This window comes from Leucoraja erinacea, chromosome 33 (genome assembly GCF_028641065.1).
Source record: "Leucoraja erinacea ecotype New England chromosome 33, Leri_hhj_1, whole genome shotgun sequence".
NCBI classification, from domain to species: Eukaryota; Metazoa; Chordata; class Chondrichthyes; order Rajiformes; family Rajidae; genus Leucoraja; species Leucoraja erinaceus.
In genome coordinates, this window is record NC_073409.1 from 21,947,904 (window position 1) to 21,969,282 (window position 21,379).

At 45.4% G+C, this 21,379-nt stretch overlaps 1 protein-coding gene across 1 annotated transcript in view; it reads left to right on the plus strand.

Moving 5' to 3' along the window:
• The window catches only part of LOC129712812 (NT-3 growth factor receptor-like), a 1,009,855-nt gene that overhangs the window by 517,986 nt on the left and 470,490 nt on the right, over nucleotides 1-21,379 (plus strand). Inside the window, exons 5-6 of the mRNA XM_055661549.1 lie at nucleotides 1,207-1,361; nucleotides 13,466-13,608. Coding sequence (XP_055517524.1) covers nucleotides 1,207-1,361; nucleotides 13,466-13,608 — 298 coding nt within the window. The remainder of the gene's footprint in view (nucleotides 1-1,206; nucleotides 1,362-13,465; nucleotides 13,609-21,379) is intronic.

The following is a 21,379-nucleotide window of genomic DNA, read 5'->3' on the forward strand; positions in this document are numbered from 1 at the left end:
GCCTCCAAATTTGAGGAAGGACATTCATGCTATTGAGGGTGTGCAGTGCAGGTTTAGGAGGTTAATTCCCAGGATGGTGGGACTGTCATATATTGATAGAATGGAGTGACTGGACTTGTATATTCTGGAATTTAAAAAGATGAGAGGGGATCTTACTAGAAGATTTTATTGAATAATTATAAGATTATTATGGGTTTGACCGCAAGGGTTTTCTCCAAGTTTCTTCCCACACTCCAAATACGTGCTGATTTGTAGGTTAATTGGCTTGGGTTTGTATACTTGGTATAAGTGTAAATTGTCCATAGTGTGTGTAGGCTTGTGTTAATGTGCGGTGATCGCTGGCCGGAGCAGACTCAGTGGGCTGAAGGGCCTGTTTCCGCAGTGTATCTCTAAAACTAAACTAAAACTAAACAGAACTGTGCCTGACTTTTGACCTGAGTTGCTGGCCGTACAGCGCATTGCAGCGCCGGACCAGGGTTTTGACTTGCCGACGGGTGCTTCTGTGGGGAGTTTGCTGGGGCATTCCCTCTAACCACGCCGCAAAGGGTTTTCAAAGTCTTAAATCCAGCAAATCAGGCTCAATTCTGGCTTCAATTACCATCTGTGTGGAGTTTGCATGTTCCACTTGTGACCATGTGGGCTTTCCCCAGGTGCTCCAGTTTCCTCTCACCTCACAAATGTGTTGGTTGATTAATTAGCTGATTAATGGGTGTGTGTGTGTGTGTGTGTGGTGTGTGTGTGTGTGTGTGGTGTGTGTGTGTGTGTGTGTGTGTGTGTGTGTGTGTGTGTGTGTGTGTGTGTGTGTGTGTGTGTGTGTGTGTGTGTGTGTGTGTGTGTGTGTGTGTGTGTGTGTGTGTGTGTGTGTGTGTGTGTGTGTGTGTGTGTGTGTGTGTGTGTCCAGCCGCCCTGTGGAAGACATTGTGTTCCCCCCCCTGTCCCCTCCATATTTCGATAGCGATTTCCGTGCCTGTTCCCTCTCAACCCCATTCTTCTGCCTTCCCCCGATAACCTCTGACACCCGGACTAATCAAGAATCTCTCAATCTCCGCCTTAAAAATATCCATTGACTTGGCCTTGAATGTGGAAGAATGTTAGTCTTTCCTCTAATGCCCCTTCCAGATGCAGGGCAGACTGGGGTCAAATGAACGTGATGGAACAGGTATGGCGATGTGATCAATCTCTGACCAACGCTTGCTTCTCCTCCAGGGTTTTGGTGAGGAACTTGTTCAACTGCAGCTGTGACATCCGCTGGATCCAGCTGTGGCAGGATGCGGGTGAAGCACAGCTGGGGCATCAGCTGCTCTACTGCCGGATGGAGGCGACTACCATCCTCCTCTCCCACATGAACGTCACGCAGTGCGGTGCGTATTCCTGAACGCAGAAACTAGACTCATTCCCAGCCACATTTATGCGTCGGGTTTAGCTTTGATTTAACAACAATGATTCCAGTTGCCAGCTGGTTAACCACGGGTGCTGACTGTTTTAGTGTAGTTTAGTTTAGAGATACAGCACGGAAGCAGGCCCTTCAGCCCACCGAGTCCACATCGACCAGCGATCCCCGCACACTAACACTGTCCTACACACACGATGGCCAATTTGACATTTATACCAAGCCAATTAACCTACAAACTTGTACGTCTTTGGAGTGTGGGCGGAAAGTGGAGATCTCAGAGAAAACCCACGTGGTCACGGGTAGAATGTGTAGACTGCGTACAGACAGTGCCCGTAGTCTGGATTGAACCCGGGTCTCTGGCGCTGTAAGGCAGCAACTCTACCGCTGCGCTACCGTGCCACCCTAATTTATTTCATTAAAATTAACACAAAGGTCTGCTTCTCGTTTGGCTAATAGACATGGGGCACGGTGATGCAGCTGCTGCCTCACAGTGCCAGGGAGCTGACCTCGGGTGCTGTCTGTGTGGAGTTTACATGTTCTCCCTGTGACCGCATGGGCTTCCTCTGGGTGCTCCAGTTTCCTCCTACATCCCCAGGACATGTGGGTTTGTAAGTTATTTGTCATCTATAAATTGCCACTAGTGTGTCAGGACTGGATGAGTAAATGGGATAACACAAGACTAGTTCAAACGGGTAATCGAGAGTCGGTGTGGACTTGGCGTGTCGAAGGGCTTGTTTCAATGCTGTCTTTTCATTCAGCCATTGAAACACAGAACAATACACAGAGGAACAGGCCCTTTGACCACACATAAAAGAATTAGATTCTGGACAGTATAATCCAAACTATTTGAAATGTTCCTATATTCATCACTGATGGACTGAGAATGGGGCAGAGCCCAAATGGGTCCACACTCTCTTTATTTTAGCCATGGGGGGCTCGGCCATTGGCAGGGCTGGGTGGCTGCACCACCCATACAAAATGCTGACATTTTAACCAAGGAAAGACTCTTTAGTCAAAAGGTGGTGAATCTGTGGAATTGTTTGCCACAGAAGGCTGTGGAGGCTGTCAGTGGATATATTTAAGGCAGAGATAGATAGATTCTTGATTAGTACGGGGTGTCAGAGTTATGGGGAGAAGGGGGTTAGGAGGGAGAGAGAGATCAGCCATGATTGAATGGCGGAGTAGACTTGATTGGCCGAATGGCCTGAATCTACCATCACTTATGGTCTTATGACATGTCTTTGTATGGAGACTCTTGCAGTGATGTCTCTGATCAGTTTTAATCCGGTCCAGTGTAGAAGTGTAGGCACATGTATGAAACCTGTGGCTAGTTTGCAAACGACCAGCTGATCTGTTTTTAGAAGAAAGAACTGTGTGGCCCAGGAACAGGTCCTTGGACTCACAATCTCTGTATCAAACATGATGATAAACTATTCCTCTGCCTCCACACCATCCACATCCCTCCAATCCCTGCATTTCCATGTGCCTATTTAAAAGCTGAAAGACCATTACTTTAACTGGCTCCACCACCACTAGGCACCCACCACCCTCTGTGTAAACAAACTAATCATCTCTTTTAACGTCTGCTCCTCTTACCTTAAAGCTCTGCCCCCTGAGTGTTTGCCATTTCCTCCCTGGGAAAAAGGTTCTGACTGTCTACCCTATCTATGCTTCTCATCGTTTTATAGAGTCATAGCGATACAGTGTAGAAACAGGCCCTTCAGCCCAACTTGCCCACAATGGCCAACATGTCCCAGCTACACTAGCCCCTCCTTCCTGTGTTTGGTCCATATCCCTCCAAACTTGTACCTGTCCATGTACCTGTCTAACTGTTTCTTAAACATTGGGACAGCCCCAGCCTCAACTACCTCCTCTGGCAGCTTGTTCCATACACCCACCACACTTTGTGTGAAAAGGTTACCCCTCAGATTCCTATTAAATCTTTTCCCCTTCACCTTAAACCTATGTCCTCTGTTCCTCGATTCCCCCAACTCTCGGCAAGAGACTCTGTGCATCTACCCGATCTTTTCCTCTCGTGATTTTGTACACCTCAATAAGATCACCCCTCATCCTCCTGTGCTCCAAGTAATAGAGTCATAGCCTGCTCATCCTCTCCCTGTAGCTTATGCCCTCGAGTCCTGGCAACATCTTCTCTGCATCCTTTCCAGCTTGACAACATATTTCCTATAACATGGTGCCCAGAACTGAACACAATACTCTAAATGCGGCCTCACAAACATCTTATACATCTGCAACATGACCTCCTAACTTCGATACGTTATACTTCTATATTTCTATCTCATCTCAACCTATGGTGTTCCACAGATTATCCCATCATTGCTCATAATCAGCAGTTACACGAATCATCACAAATGCATTTTAGTCACAAGGAAGTTTAACAGTCCCACCACAAAGATCATCGGATCTTCTGGGCTCCCGATCTTCTGACTGCCTCTCTGTCCTCCAGTGAGCAGTGTGTTAGCTGGCCCAGTGTTGGATCACTGGCCTGGTACATCGCAGTGCAGTGTCAGGTCTGTGTAGGCTTTTCTATAATGCATTTAACTAGCTCTCTGAAAAGGTCACAGATCTCAGAAGGCCAAGGAGTTGAATCTAACAGATCCCTGCTGACAATTGGCCCAACTCCAAATTCCAAAGTCGTTTGTCACATCAGGAAAATGTAAATCAACCCCAAATTTAAATTAAGAACTTTAAAAGAACCATTACGCGGCATTTTTGTTCTTTGCGGTTTTCAATTTGAGTTGTTGAATAATTCAAATTAAGCACCTTTGAATTAAAAGTAGTTGACAATATCTGCATAACTGATTTGTGCAACTCATCTACATTCTTCTGCTGCTTTTTATCTGCAGGCACTTTTATCTATTTTTGTCTGATGTTTGCAAGTCAACAGGTTCATTGTGATATTGGTTAGTGCTGAGAATTCGAGAAGGAAAATGTGGGTTGTTATAGCACTTGTAATGGAGAATCATTCCATGGTCACAGGAGCACTGTAACAAACATGATGCATTTAAACAGTTGTTTGGAAGTATGACTGAGTCTTAAAGGAGTGGAGAGAAAAGATCCAGATCCAGAGAGGTATAGGGAGCAAATCCCAACACCTGGCAGCACGACAGAGCAAGAGACAAGAGTGTTTTATTGTCACATGTCCCAGATAGAACAATGGAATTCATACTTGCAGCAGCACAGCAGAATATGTAAACATAGTACACTGTAAACAATATAATAAACTAGAGAAAAAAAATTCTATGTAGTTCTGGGCTTATTTGAGGTTGTTATGTTTAATAGTAAGATTAAAAGAGAACTTACCAGTTTGAAGTTTGATCTTTATTTTATGAGGAGTAACGTTGAGGGATTACGTGAAGACCCCGTCCAGTACGCATGCGTGTCAATCTTCAAAGCAGCGGTGTGAAATCACAGAAAACAGTTGTTGAACTGAAAATAGTGAGATAAGAGAACCATAATACCAGTTGAACTTTCTGATAGAGGGCTGGGAGCGTTCTGGTAAGTTCTCGTTTAATCTTACTATTTTACTTCGGAGTCACGTGAGTGACTACGTGAAGATTTTAAAGCTCTGTGATTTCATGCCATTGAACCGAGTCCAGGTGTCATACACTGCATCAGTAGGCCAATGATGAGTGAACATTAAGAATGCATTCAGACATGGCATAGATATAGACATGTTGATGCTATTAATGAACAATAGTGGCAATAGTAACCTTCCTCAACCTAGAGGAAGTATGAACCATACCTAACACATAGTTGGCAAATACCCCTGATCTGCAATAGGTTTATTCTGAATATTTGGACAGATCGATAGTTTGACCATCCTGCAACCGCTAGGATGTGGTCCATCCCTGCTGCTGAGGTATAGAGGTCCTGGTGGAGTGAGACTCAATGTCAATGTACACTCCTGTATATGCCAGACCCATATAACCATCTGGAGAAGGTTCGTAGTGATTCCTTCTAACAAGATTTTATGTAACTAACAATATTGCTGTCAGTCTATAAGGCTCTTAGGAACCTTGACATACTGGTGTAAATGCGTGATCACACGCAACCCAAGGTCCATGGGATATGCAACTCTAGTTTGGTCTTGTATCCCTGTCTAATCTGCTTGATTAATCACAAACAAAACATGTTATTATAGCCCGCAGATATGATCATCCTATCCAGTGTTGCAATGACTGGACCCGTAGCGCTGTACTCAGCGCCATGGAGTAATCACTAGTATGTCAGTATGACCATGGGCAGGGATGTTGCTGGTGCCCATCGGTGAAGTGACGTAACACAATGTTAACAACCCATATCTCTGCGTCCCTAAGCCTGGGAGGTTTTAAGCTGACGATACCTTCATATTCTAGATGTCAGAGGGTGAGACCGGACAGAGTGGTTTATGTACTCCGCAGCCAAATGATGAGGAGGTGCAGTAATGGAATAGTAACTTAATGTTATAATCCCATAAAACTGAATTGTCAATGTGTCAGTCATCCGTGCCGAGTTAAACGTAAGGAAGCATAAACAATGCTTCCCATCTCCTATGCAGATTGCTGCTATTTGGTGCTATCCCTGCAATCTGTAGTGAGCACTCCTAATGCTTATGGTTTGACAACCCGAGCTGCAGGAACGATCTCTCAGTCTGTAAGTCTATGAATTGATTATATCATGCAGAGGATGGTTTCAACATCACAACTGAACCAGCATCTTTTATCCGGAATTAACCATGTAAGGTTTATGTTCATTCTTCGCCTCAGCAGGAGCCACAGGTGTATAACCCAGGCAGGCACTATGAAAACCTGGAAGCGGGAATCTTGCTGAATTTTGCAAGGCCCGTCTATTGAGGCCAAATAGAGGAAGACATAAAGTACATTCCTCCCTAGTGTAGTGAGAATGCACCCTTCGCCACTAATATGCCTCGTTCACTGTTGATTGAGCCTGGATGCAAGCAACTCAATAGTTAGTGTTCCATAGATCCACAATGTCATTAAATACTTTGTGATCACACATTCATTCTGTGTTGTCATTGATTTTGCATAATAATACACCAGTGCTAAATGCGGTTTGGTAAAAATATCACCGGATACTTTGATTTGATAGTACCTTTGTGATTAACATATACCACCACCAAAGTGTATCACCTTGGACTTGTGCATGCCGTATATGCATATCCACACACCCTATAATGCACAAATGCACCTGGTGTCCATTGGCAGTTGATACCATGACTGAACACTTGATAACTCATGATAATCCCATCTGCCTCCGTAACTAGAGATGGTATTAGTAAATTACCCATCTTTGGGCAATAGCATCAGTTTGGAAATGACTGAAGATTTACGGATAAGAGGTTTAACTGGAGCAAAGCTGTCCATCATTGTGACTTTGATTGTTTCAGCTAAAAATAGCAGAGGTCTAATTTTTTGTCTCAGAGCTGATCCCAGACAAATGAATGGATGATTGTATCCCAATAATCAATAGTTTCAGTTGGTATCAACTTAATTTAAATTTAACTGGACGGGTGTGAACCAATTTCTCAAATAGCTATGTGGCTGATAAGGCTAATGTTCAATATCATCCAGATTGGCCATGCTACTTATTTGTTAACTCTGTGCAGTTGAAGCATTGATAGTAGTGATTTTGTAAATAATCTGGAAACTGAAGTTAGCCCATTTTGCAACACCGCTGACTGTCTCATTGGCTCATCCAGTTAAATTTAAATATCTTCAACCCTGTGAGCAGATAAACTAATCTAGTGTTATCCCAAACCAGTGTAAATATTCAAACCAGTTTAATATTACCAACTTGTATCCGTGACAGGAGACATCATCGATGAGGTTCCATACCTTTATCCGTATGGGAGGACTTATGCAACCCGACCCAGGAGCTGCCTCAAACATATGTGCATAATTTTGCACCTGCTCCTGGGAGGTAGAGGAGCTCGAGTACAGGGTTGACGCATCTTCCAGGAAGGCCGGTCTGGGCTGTGGCCTAAAAACTACCTTTGTCCTGGTTGTACGGCCTTCAAGCTTTCACCAGCTTCAGTTCATCGTGGTTTGCTGGTGGATGCGTAGGGGTGCTGCCGTCGAAGATGTGAGGTCTTGCGTGATGATGTGGCCTTCCTGGACCTGATAGCCACTTGTCGAGCTCCTGCTGCTGGTAGTGTTGTTCCTGCACCCCCTGCACACTTGTGGTATCTTCAGCCAAACCCCTGTCTTCAGGGTCAGCCCAGAAGTGACTCCTAATGCTCCCCTCTGTTGAGGGAGATGCATTATGCAGTCCTCAATAAGGTGCTGCCATGGGCGTCCTAGGACCCCATGGTGACGAGACTCCATATACCGGAGCATGTCACATTGGAGCTTCTGCTCCATCAACCGCTCCATGCGGGATATGCGATCACAGTTGCTCCCGCCGGTGGTGAGTCTTCACAGCCCGACTCGTCCGAGTCTTCGTCCTGTCAGACTTCTGCTTGGCTTTCCCACCAGTCTGAGGTGTCGATTCCGACTGTGCAGGTGCCAGGTCGGAGACTGCTGATCAATAGCGATCCAGGTGCAGTCTACAGTTGCTGACTGCCCGCAATTCCGCGGTCCTCCGCAGTCAGTCTGGATGCGGTCCATTCCTGTAACATATTCTCACAAAATAGCACAAAACGACCTTCGAGTAAGGAATTTGCCTGCATGTCCTTTTTATACCTTCTGCTGCGGGGCAACGCTCCTCCCGAGCCTGGTCTCGTGGTCGTGGTTTGTTACAGCTGGGATTCCGTCTGTGGTCCCTGTAGAAAGTTATTTCACCCTGAGCTTTTTCTCCGCGATGTTCTCCAGTCGGGGCTTCTCTCCCCCCTCCCCCCAATCTGGGTATCCTCGCAGTAACTGCAGCCGGAATATCCTCGTGGTCCCTATAAAAGGGATAGCCGCGATTTACAAAGTTGGGGGGGGGGGGATCCTGCTTCGGGGGGGTGTATATGAGGCCGCTGGTTTTACTGCCAATGGCTCAGTAGGCGACTTACCGCTGTCTGCTCCTCGCATCCCGCAGTCTATGGAGCGGGTTCCCCAGGTTCCCAATATGAAGCCGCTGGCTTCACTGTCAGCAGCTCGACGGTGAATCCACCGCCGCTCGCTCCCCGTGTTCTGCGGTCTCCGGAGCATTTCTGCAGGTGCCCCCGGCACCAATATGAAGCCACAGGCTCTACCGCCAGCGGCTCAAAGCAAATCCACCGCCGCCCGCTCCCCGTATTTCACGGTCTCCCGAGCGGGTTCTCCACCAATATGAAGCCGCTGGTTCTACCGCCAGCGGCTCAAAGGTGAATTCACCGTCGCTCGCTACCCGCATTCCGCGGTCTTCCGAGCGCCTAGGTCCGTGGGCGGAATTCCCCATGACCAGGGTTCCCTCAAGTTCATGACTGGGGTCTCCCCTCCGTCCCGACTTTGCCCCGGACTTTTAGCAGGACCTCTAAGTAGAGGTTCCTGCAAGAAGATTTAAACCTGAAAGTTTAAAAAAAAACTTACCTCAGGTCTGTTGCTGGCAGGAGAATCACGTCCACCCTGCCAGTCGTAACGCAATGCGATAGACGATATGACACGCATGCGTACTGGCGGGGTCTTCACGTAGTCACTCACGTGACTACGAAGTAAAATAGCCAAATGGTTGTAGGGAAGAATCTGTTCCTGAAACTGGACGTTACAACGTTCAGGCTCCTGTACCTTCATCCCACTGGCAGGGGTGGTGTGGGTTTCTGATGATGCTGGCTGCCTTTTGGAGGCAGCGACTCCAGTAAATCCCTTCGATGGGGTGGAGGTCAGAACCGGTGAAGGACTGGGCAGTGTTCACCATGTTTTGTAGTCTTCTCCACTCCAGGGCATTCCTAAGTGAAGATGTGGTTGTCAGTGGGGGGTTACCTTTAACTATGCTCAAGAGGCTGAACCTCAAGGAGCTCTGATATTTTAAAGCGTTGAAAGGTTGGGCTCTATTACAGGAAGGATGTGGAGGCTTTGGAGAGGTTTACCTGAATGCTCTCTGGATTAGAAAGTATTAAATACAAGGAGAAGGATCGAGTTATACCGCACGGAAACAAACCCTTTGTCTAACTTGTCCATCATGACCATATCCCTCAATACTATTCCTATCCATGAATCTGTCCAAGTGTCTTTGCACTCATGCAAGGATAAGACAAAGTTGGGTTTTGTTTTTCTGGAGTGCCGAAGGCTAAATGGAGACCTGATAGAAAAACATAAAATGATGTGAGGCATAGATAGGGTAGACAGAACCATCATCCCAGAGAAGAAATGTCAAAGATTGGAAAGCATAGTTTGAGGTGAATGGGAAAAGCTTTAAGGAGATGTCCAGGGCAAGTATTTTTACACAGAGAGAGGTGGGGTGCATGGAATGTGTTGCTAGGGGTGATGGTGGACATATAATAGTAACTGAAGAGGCATGTGGATATGCAGGGAATTAAGGGATAAGGATCATATGCAGGCAGAGGAGATTAGTTCAACTTAAAGTGTGAATATTGTGAGGGAAAGGGCTTGCTCCTGAGCTGTACTATTCTATGTTCTATGTTTCTCCATTTCCCTCCACAGATGCTACCTGACACATTGAGTTCCTCCAGCAGTTTGTACTTTACCCTTAATCTGTTATTGTGAGAGTGAAGAGTACAAGGAATTGGTGGCAATGGGGAAGGAATTGTTCAAATCATACAAGGAAAGGAAGGGATTGAGACCAATTAATATCTTCATCAAAAGGCTAGCAATGGGACAATGGGTTAAGAATATAATATGAACCCAGTTTACAATTTACAGTTTAGTTTATTGTCACATGTACCGAGGTACAGTGAAAAGCTTTTTGTTGTGTGCTATCCAGTCAGTGGAAAGACAATACATGATTACAATCCAGCCATTTACAATGTGTAGATACATGATAAGGGAATAACGTTTTGCGCAAGGGAAACGTGGACCAAGATAGTTCGATTAGTTGTTCAGGACAGCTCTCTAGTTGTGGTAGGATGGTTCAGTTGCCTGATAACAGCTGGGAAGAAACTGTCCCTGAATCTGCTGGTGTACGCTTTCACACTTCTATACCTTTAGCCCGATGTGAGAGGGGAGAAGAGGTAGTGGCCAGAGTTCCACTCGTCCTTTATTAAGCTGCTGGCCTTGCCGAGGCAGCGTGAGGTATAAATGTAGTCAATAGAAGGGAGGTTGGTTTGTGTGATGGTCTGGGCTGCATCCACAATTTACTGCAATTTGTTGCGGTCCTGGATGGAGCTGTTCCCAAACCAATAGGAGAGATCATCAGTTGTTCGAGCCTGCTGTGCCATTCATTCCATTCATTAACAGCTGCGGCCCACCTGCAGTCCGTCTGTTTTTGTTTCTTTATTTTTGTTCCTTTGTCATGTTTTCGTTAATTGTGTTTTATTAAGTTGTGTATGTGTGTGGGTGGGGTGGGAGAAACATGTTTTGGTCTCTTCCTTCGGGGGATGCAACTTTTTTTCTGCAGTATTCCCCGTCTCCATCTGCGCCGAGGACTGATGGTGGAGCTGGCGGCCTCGGAGCTGTGGCAGCAGCAGCAGCGGCAGCGGCAGCAGTAGCGGAGACTCGACTCGGCCCCGGAACCATGGCAGCGGCAGCGGCTGTGGAGATCCGACTCGGCCCCGGAACCGTGGCAGTGGCAGCAGTAGCGGAGACCCGACTCGGCCCCAGAACCGTGGCAGCGGCAGTGACCACCCGCGGAGTTTGAACCGGCCCGTTCGAGGAGCACGGTTGAGCCGCGGGATTTACCATCACCCGGTGGGGTCACAACATCTGGAGCCTGGATCGCCTCGGCGCAGAGGGAGAACAAAGAAGGAAGAGACAGAGACTTTAAGATGTTGCCTTCCACCACAATGAGGAGGTGTTTGGTGAACTCACTGTGGTGGATGTTAAATTTGTGTTTTTGTCATTTTTTATTATATGTATGACTGCAGGGAAACGAAATTTCGTTCAGACCAAAAGGTCTCAATGACAATAAATGAATCTAATCTAATCTAATCTAATCTAATCAACCCCATCACCGTTCTTCCACCTCAGTACTATTTCCTAATATCTATCCCCAGATTACCTTAAACCTATCCATCTCTAATTAAATGAACACAAGGACTGAGCCTTCTTATCCCTTCAGCATAGAGTATTCAAAAGGTTCATCACCACTCAACGAAGACATTTCTCTTCAGTCTAAAACAGTCCACTCCTCATTTTGAAGCTGCAACACCTTGTCCGAGACTGTTCAACCATGGGGAACATCCAACCGCATCGACCTTGTCATGTCCATAACACAGTTCAAATTCACAACTTGTTCAAAATCTGTCTCATGTTCAGCATTAATTTATTTTTGTTCAATGCCTTAACGTTCTGGTCGCCCCATTACAGGACGGATGTGGAGGCTTTGAACAAGGTCCGGAGGAGGTTTACCAGAAGCCTGTCATCCCAGCTTTACCAGAATGATGCCTGGTTTAGAGGGTAGTATCCACAGGGAGAGGTTCAACACATTTGTATTGTTTGTTCTGGAATGGCAGAGGATGTGAGGAGATCTTATCGAAGTGTATAAAAACATATATAATAGTGAAGTGGTGGAAACCTTTTCTGTTTGGGATCATTTAAATACTAGATTGCATAGTTATAAGGATGGGAAGGGCAAAGTTTTATGGTCTGTGCAAGAAGTATCAAAGTTTAGGGGAGATATGCGATTTGCACGAATGACTGAGTGCAGGGGGGGTCGTTGATGGCCTATTTCCGTGGCGTAATTTTTAGAGACTTATGGTAGGCTGTGGACGCATGGATTACAGGACGGATGTGGAGGCTTTGAAAAAGGCGGATAAGATGTACCTTGGCCTGTCATCCCAGCATTGATTACCAGAATGAGGGCCTGGTCCTGAGGGTAGTACTCCACATGTTGTAGGTTCAACACATTTGTCCCATGGTGTGAGGAATTCCAAGGCTCTGAGGAGAGTTTAAAAGAAATAAAAACTTATGGTATAGCACGGACAATGAACGTAGCTTTACGTCTGGCTCGAAAACTCAAATCTTAGAGGGCTAACGGCAGGTAAGAGGGAAGTTTCGCTAATGGCAAGAAGCACGGGAAGTTTAAAGGAGATGTGCGATTTGCACAGAATGTGTTGAGTGCAGGGGGGTGGTTGAGGCTGATATGATAGTGGCGTTTAAGAGACTTTTGGATAGGCATGTGGACATGCATGGATTGGAGGGATATGGATTATGTGCAGGCAGATAAGATGTGTTCTTGGCATTATGTTCAGCATTGATATTGTGGGCTGAAGGGCCTGTCCTGTGCTGTACTGTTGTATGTTGTATATTCTAATAGCCCTGTCCCATGGTGGGAGTTAGATGAGCTCTTGAGTTTAAGGAAATCAAACTTGGGGTAAGCACGAGAGAAGGAAAGGAGCGGGTACGTTGGATGGTCGGGCCACGTCTCTTATTGCTAATGGCAGGTACTCGGGGACTCGCTAACGGCAGAATGGCACGGGAAGACTCCGTGAAGACCTAATTTCAACATGATGAAAATGTTTACCGACGAATGGCCAGTCTCAAAAATCTCAGAGTTCAGGGCAAACTCGAGATCTTGGAATGAACTCGGACCATGGGACAGGGGTTTTACTATAACCCTTCAATTTCAGTCTTGTTCTCCTTGAGAATCTCTGAAATCCATTGCTGCACTAATGGCGGTCACATCTTCAGCTGCTGAGGAAATCCCTCCCTAAGGATCTCGTTCTCTGTCATGCACCCCCTCCTCCCCCCTTCATAATTAATGCCAGCTTTCTAACCCAACCCAACCCCACCATTGCATCTCACTGTCTGAGCGATTGTTCATTTCGCCTTATATCTCAATTCTTTGATAAACCTATTGAGAAACTCTTTGGGACGTTCTTGCTACCATACGCTACGTAAATGGAATTCAAATATTTTTTTCTCCTGTTCCTGCAATGCGCCAGGTATCAAGTCCATTGAATTTGCAAGCAATGCCTAATGCTGGATGTGACTGTGATTTTCTCTCTCTCTCTCTCTCTCTCACGTGTAGAGTTGCCAGAAATCAGCGTGAGTCACAGTAACTTATCGGTGAAGGCTGGAGAGGATGCGGTGGTGACTTGTAACGGATCAGGTTCTCCTCTCCCTGATGTGGATTGGAATGTCACGCACGTCCACTCCATTGGTATCCACCAGGTAAGAGATGGATTGGCTTGTTGGTGCTCACACCCAAAGATCCTATAGCGGAGCAAGATAGACCACTACTTCTAAATGCAATGGGCTGACGTGTAGCACGCAACGGAGCGGAACGTGGGCCTTTTTTTCATCCATTTCAGTAACTCGACCCGGCCCGACCCGACTCACAGTGTAATCAGCGTTGTGGGGAAACAATTTGTGTAAATAAATTATAATTCTGAAAATGAGGGGAAGATTTTTACCAAATAACTTTTATTTTTATGAGGATGTTTCCGATACCGGCTTCCGTCTCCGCACGAGTATCCTACGGGATCTTTGGTACGGAGACAGAAGCCGGTTACGGAAATGGGGCCGAAAATTACCCATGAACTTTACCTATGAAAATTTTTCATGATCGGGTGACGTCTTTTTTGTCGGGTGATCTATCTTTGGGTCTTTGCTCACACCCACCTCTAGAGCAAGACATCCCCAAAGAGTCAACAAATCACCTGATGCCTCTCAGTATCTTCTTCTTATCGAGTCCACACATAAGACTAGAAGCTGTTCAGCCAGAGTTGTGTAGGCTGGGTCTCTATTCAAGACACAATGGTGTCTGTCTTGTCGCTTCTTGTGCTTCTTGGGCGTGTGGTGGTGGAAAGGTTGGTGGAAACAGGAGCCCCGATGTGAAGGCTCTTTCCTTGACCCTGCCTCTCAACTATGAGAATGCAGGAGTGTTTAGTTTTGTTTAGGTTTGAGATACAGCACAGAATCAGGCTCTTTGGCCCAGCCAGTCCACACCAGCGATCCCTGCACATTAACACTATCCTACACACACGAGGGACAATTTTACATTTATACCGAGCCAGGAATGTGGGAAGAAACCAAAGCTCTCGGAGAAATCCCACGCAAGTCACGGGTAGAATGTATAACCCCGGGACCTGGGCCTCTGGTGCTGTGAGGCAGAAACTCGACAGCGGTGCCACTGTGCCGCACCAGCGAGCGGTAGCCAATTTGTGCCAATATTCTCCAGACTGGATAATGTTCAGATAATCAGATTTATTCAAGTTCAGGGAGGGTGTATATTGACCAACTCACCTGGTAGAACCTGCCTGAGATCTTTCTTCAAATAGGAACAATGATTCTGAGAGGCAAGGGGGGAGGGTGGGTGCCTCTGGTTAAGATGTTATCGCTGAGAATCTGTCATAGGTATGCTACAAAACCTACCTGAATCGCAGATCTGCCCACAGCCTGTCGGCGATTTTTGGCGCTGTTTGGAGGGGGCGGGTTTCACGCGATTTTTACTAGGCTGTACTAATCGCAGATGTTCAGCCTAGTAAATCATTAACGAAAAATCGCTGCAAGACCCGGTCGCAAAAGGTATTATTAGTTTTATAGGCCTCGATAATATAGTTATAATAGTTTGAAAATTACTGTCTCATTCCGCAACCTCTCGCAGCCCCAGGGTTTTATAAAGCAAACAATTAAAGGTATGTACCTTATTTTTACATTAAATGGGGCATATATATAACCCTGTATATCAAGTCTATAACGATAGTTCATTTTGGGCTTTTTATATCCCGCAGTAGCATTTGAGGGCACTAATCCAGCAGATGTGTTCTAAACCAGCGCGTTCACATGAACCCACTAGAAAGCCGATTTAAATGGGCATTTATTTACAGCAATTGAACACCCTTCCAGCCTATAAATTAATGTAAATTAGATATAAAAATCATGTTATATTGTGAATTATTTGTGAATAATCTTTGGACAACATAGGCTATTTAAAAATGTTAATCTTTCCTTAAGAAATGGGCTTTTGACTATCCAAGATCACAGCTTTTTTGTAATGCCCATTGAAAATCAATAGGGAACAAGATGCTAATTTCCGAGTATGAAAATGGCCATAACTTTTTTAATACTTGAGATATGAAAGTGAATTTGGTGTCAAATTAAACTTATTGTTATGCTTTATCTGATGGGATAAATTGCAGACTTGATTTTTAAAATCTCAAAATTTTGTAACATTGCTACTGTACATCATTCTCTTGCTGCCACACTGCAGAGCCAGCTTAGCTTTTCGGATCATGTCTTGGGAGTGATACTTATAGCTATTACCCTATGATTCAGATAATAGTCACTCCACAGAGCAGATTGCATGCCCTGTTTGATAGTCATAGATTCATAAAGTCATAGAGTGATCACCGTGGAAACAGGCCCTTCAGCCTAACATGTCCCAGTCAACATGTCCCAGCTACATTAGTCCCACCTGCCTGCGCTTGGTCCATATTCCTCCAAACATGTCCTATCCAAGTACCTGTCTAACTGTTTCTTAAACATTACCCCTCAGATTCCTATTAAATCTTTCCCCTTTCAGCTTGAACCTATGTCCTCTGGTCCTCATTTCCCCTACTCTGGGAAAGAGATACTGTGCATCTTCCCGATCCTGTCATGATTTTGTACACCTCTATAAGATACCCACTCATCCTCCTGCACTCCAAGGAATAGAGACCCAGCCTACAACATCTCCCTATAGCTCACACCCTCTAGTTCTGGCAACATCCCCGTAAATCCTCTCTGGACCCTTTCATGTATGTATCTGTGATCTCTGCATTGAGAGATTATTTGGTCTCAGAAAGCAGTGACTGCAGTTTTGCTCCAAGACTAAGTGCAGGTATACAAATGAATGTTGTGCAGCAAAGACATCATTAGTTTAGTTTAAGGTCGACAAAAATGCTGGAGAAACTCAGCAGGTGCGGCAGCATCTATGGAGTGAAGGAAATAGGCAAAGTTTCGGGTCAAAACCCTTCTTCAGACTCAGTTTAGTTTAGTTTAGTTTAGTTTAGTTTAGTTTAGTTTAGTTTAGAGATGCAGCGGGCAAAACCGGGTCAGCACCGACCAGCGATCCCCGCACATTAACCCCATCCTACGCCCACTAGGGACAATCTTTACATTTACTCCAAAGCCAAATTACCTACAAACCTGTACGTCTTTGGAGTGTGGGAGGAAACCGAAGATCTCAGAGAAAACCCACGCAGGTCACGGGGAGAACGTACAAACAGCACCTGTAGTGGGGATCGAACCCGGGTCTCCGGCGTTGTATTCACTATAAGGCAGCAAGTCTACCACTGCGCCACCGTGACTAAGTTCTCCGAGCCCTGAGACCACACCTTCTGTTGTGTATAGTTTCAATGTGTGATTCACCACTTTAGAGAAACAGCATGGAAATAGGCCCTTTGGCCTGCACTGAGTCTGCACCGACCCGTGATCACCCGATACACTCGTACTATCCTACACACTAGCAAAAATTCACAATTTACACAACCCAAGTAACCTACAAGTAAGTAAGTAAGTAAGTAAGTTTATTGGCCAAGTATTCACATACAAGGAATTTGCCTTGGTGCCCCACCCACGTAACAACATGACATGCAGTGACAGTTACAAATGACTCAGAAAACACTAAACATTAATAATAATAAAACATTAATGATAAAACACCAATGATCAAGGATGTGAACAAACAAAATACCAGATCAAACTTGTACATATTTGAAATGTAGAAACTCTGTACAGACAGCACCTAAAACCATATTATGGCGGCTCCTAAGGGTCGTGCCATTATACTGCCGAACCCCTCGGCACAGGAGTGGTGCAGTCCGGAGGCGGCCCTCAGCCGGAGGGTTTAAAAGGCAGGGTTTGGGTGCCATCTTCCTCTGGTTTCGTCTTCCCTTCAACCGGGAGGAATACAATAAAGGTGCTTCTCAAACACTGGACTTCGTGCCTCCTTTTGAGACCCACGCACCACAATATAACCATATAACCATATAACCATATGACAATTACAGCACGGAAACAGGCCATCTCAGCCCTACAAGTCCGTGCCGAACAACTTTTTTCCCTTAGCCCACCTGCCTGCACTCATACCATAACCCTCCATTCCCTTCTCATCCATATGCCTATCCAATTTATTTTTAAATGATACCAATGAACCTGCCGACACCACTTCCACTGGAAGCTCATTCCATACCACTACCACTCTCTGAGTAAAGAAGTTCCCCCTCATATTACCCCTAAACTTCTGTCCCTTAATTCTGAAGTCATGTCCTCTTGTTTGAATCTTCCCTATTCTCAAAGGGAAAAGCTTGTCCACATCAACTCTGTCTATCCCACTCATCATTTTAAAGACCTCTATCAGTCCCCCCTTAACTTCTGCGCTCCAGAGAATAAAGACCTAACTTATTCAACCTATCTCTGTAACTTAGTTGTTGAAACCCAGGCAACATTCTAGTAAATCTCCTCTGTACTCTCTCTATTTTGTTGACATCCTTCCTATAATTGGGCGACCAAAATTGTACACCATACTCCAGATTTGGTCTCACCAATGCCTTGTACAATTTTAACATTACATCCCAGCTTCTATACTCAATGCTCTGATTTATAAAGGCTAGCATACCAAAAGCTTTCTTTACCACCCTATCTATATGAGATTCCACCTTCAAGGAACTATGCACGGTTATTCCCAGATCCCTCCGTTCAACTGTATTCTTCAATTCCCTACCATTTACCATGTACGTCCTATTTTGATTTGTCCTGCCAAGGTGTAGCACCTCACATTTATCAGCATTAAACTCCATCTGCCATCTTTCAGCCCATTTTTCCAAATGGCCTAAATCACTCTGGACTTTGGAAATCCTCTTCATTATCCACAACACCCCCTATCTTGGTATCATCTGCATGCTTACTAATCCAATTTACCACACCTTCATCCAGCCAGGATCGGATCAAGGTGTCTGGCGCTGTAGGCAGCAACTCTACCCCTGTGTAACTGATGCACACCACTCTGAGCATTTTATCCTGTCACTTTATATTTAAGGAGACTCTCAATGTACTGTTATTATTCCATCTCCCTCACACCAGCCAATTTTATAATCAACTACGCTGTTATTTTCAAGAAATGGATAAAGATTTAGGGTTATCTGACCTCAGTTATTTAGAGTAGTTGATGCCTGCAGATTGTGTTGGATGGGGGAAAGTGGATGGTGGGCTAGTTTTGTTGTCCTTGTCCGCTGCATTGACAAATTATGTTGATGACGGTTTGTATCGAGAAGAGCTGCCTGGAGTTATTGTGCAAAGGCTAATGATATTGTTGAGGTACTGAGGAATCATGCTATTGTCTTGGGTCACTGTTGCTAAAGGAAACTATAGCTATCAAGGGTCATCTTTGGCAAGGGTTGTTGGCAGGGGATGTTAATGTCATGGAACCTGGCCGTTGCTAATGGACACTACTGATGCCAAGGATAACCAGGGCACAGTAGAATGATGCTGGCAGTGTCGAGGGTTGGTGTTAACATCCGTGCCATAGAGTCATAGAGTCGTATAGCGTGGAAACAGCCTCCTCTCCCTCTCTACACCACCTCCCTCTTTGACCCCCCCCCTCCCTCTCTGACCCCCCCTCCCTCTCTGACCCCCCCCCCCTCCCAACCCCCTCCCCCTCTCTGCATGAGGGCAGAGAAAAAGATTTTTCACCCAGAGAGTTGTGAATTTGTGGAATTCTCTGCCACAGAAGGCATTAGAGGCCAATTCACTAGATTAATTGAAAAAAGAGTTAGATAGAGCTCTAGGGGCTAGCAGAATGAAGGGATATGGGGAGGGCAGGCACGGTTTACTGATTGTAGATGATCACCATGATTACAATGAATGGCTGTGTTGGCTCGAAGGGCTGAATAGCCTCCTCCTGCATCTATTTTCTGTGTGTCTATGTTTCTAAGGGTCACATAGTTGAGGGCAGTAAACGGTGTTAAGAAATTCTGCCAAGTGTGCTCAGTCTCTATTGTCTATTGATCTGTTGTCAATGGTCTGTCGATGAGCAGTGCATGGAACCAGATTGTTCTGTGTACCACTGCTGTCGTTTGTACATCTGTGCCTGAAACCTGTCTGCCCAAGGAGCAAAGGCAGAGTCAAAGATGGTCAGGGCCAACTCTGAACTGAAATGGAGATGTTGCAACACAGGGAAATGAAATCAATCTCCGCCTGAGGATCAGCTTAGAGCATGGGACACTCGTCAGATGGGAAGTGCCTGACGGTGGAATTATTAACAATTGCTGATAGAGTCTGACCAATGATTCTACTGTTTGGAATTTGCAATGTAGTTAGACTTTAGACAATAGAGATACACTGTGGAAACAAGCCCTTTGACCCTCTGAGTCCCCTCCGACCAGCGATCATCCCAGTACCCTAGCCCTATCCTACACAATAGGGACAATTTACAATTTTTACCAAAGCTAATTAACCTACTAACCTGTCCCTTTTTGTAGTGTGGGAGGAAACCAGGGCACCCAGAGAAACCCACGTGGTCACAGGGAGAACGTCCAAACTCCGTACAGACAGCACCCATATTCAGGATTGAACCCGGGTCTCTGATGCTGTGAGGCATCAACTCTACCGCTGTGCCACCTTGCAGCCCCAATAAGCATGCAGCATGCAGGTCCAACACAACCCCACTGATCCCTGTCATTCTTATGTTTCATGGGGCAGCACAAATGTTCTGCAATTCACTTGAACTAACCTAGGAAAGGTTTCCCCAAAAGAATCCAGAGTGCTGGAGTAACTCAGCGGGTCAGGCAGCATCTCTGGGGAACATGGATAGGTGACCTTTTTGTGTCGGGACCCTTCTCCAGACTGATTGTCGGTGGGGAGGGGGTATACAAAAGCTGGGAGAGAGGAGAGGCAGGACAATTAAAGTTGTCCATCACTGAAGAGGTCACTGGAATTTAGAAGGATGAAAGCGGATCTTTTAAAAACATAGACAATTCTTAAGGGATTGGACAGGCTAGATGCAGGAAAACTGTTCCCGATGTTGGGGGAGTCCTGAACAAGGGTCACAGTTTAAGAATAAAGGGTAAACCATTTAGGACTGAGATGAGGAAAAATGTTTTCACCCAGAGAGTTGTGAATCTGTGGAATCCTCTGCCACAGAAGGCAGTGGAGGCCAATTCACTGGATATATTCAAGGGAGAGTTAGATATAGCTCTTAAGGCTGATGGAAGGCTGAAGGGATATGGGAAGAAAGCAGGAACGGGATACTGATTTTGGATGATCAACCATGATCATATTGAATGATGGTGCTGGCTCGATGGGCCAAATGGCCTTATCCTGCACCTATTGTCTATGTTTTCTATGTCCCAGAATCTGTACAGGACAGGCCTCTGTGTGTGGACACAGCCTGGTGTTAATTGTTGAGTTTTAAAGCACTTTCACATGGAGAGAGAGGGCCATTCTCTTAATTGCTTTTGCTTATCCACCACCGTTTCTCTGCCTTCATAAAGACGCAGTGAGTAGACAGAATAAGGAACCAAACAATAGTAGGATCGGATATTTCTTGTCCTGAGAGCAATTTCAACTAGTGTTCAACAAGTCCACTCTCTCTGACAGACAATTTCAACAATGCCCTCAGTCCATTCTTGAAGCGACACCATTAAATTACCACTTGAAGCCTCTAAACTATCCACTTCAGTCACTTTCCTGCCAGCTTTGCTCATTACTTGGTCTCTTCTTCAGTAAAAAAAAACTTCCCTGGTACTCCAAACATACTCATTAAAAAAAATTCAACCACCAGCTGAATCAATTAATGCTGGAATTTTAATTGTTAAACATTTCACATGGACAGTCAGTGCTTCCACACCTTAAAAAAAATGTCCTTAAATAGAATCCTAAATTTCCTGGAATTTGATAGTATTTCCTGAAATCCCCCAACTGCGCATGCGCGGACACTGGGGCCCATTGCTCACGTGCAGGG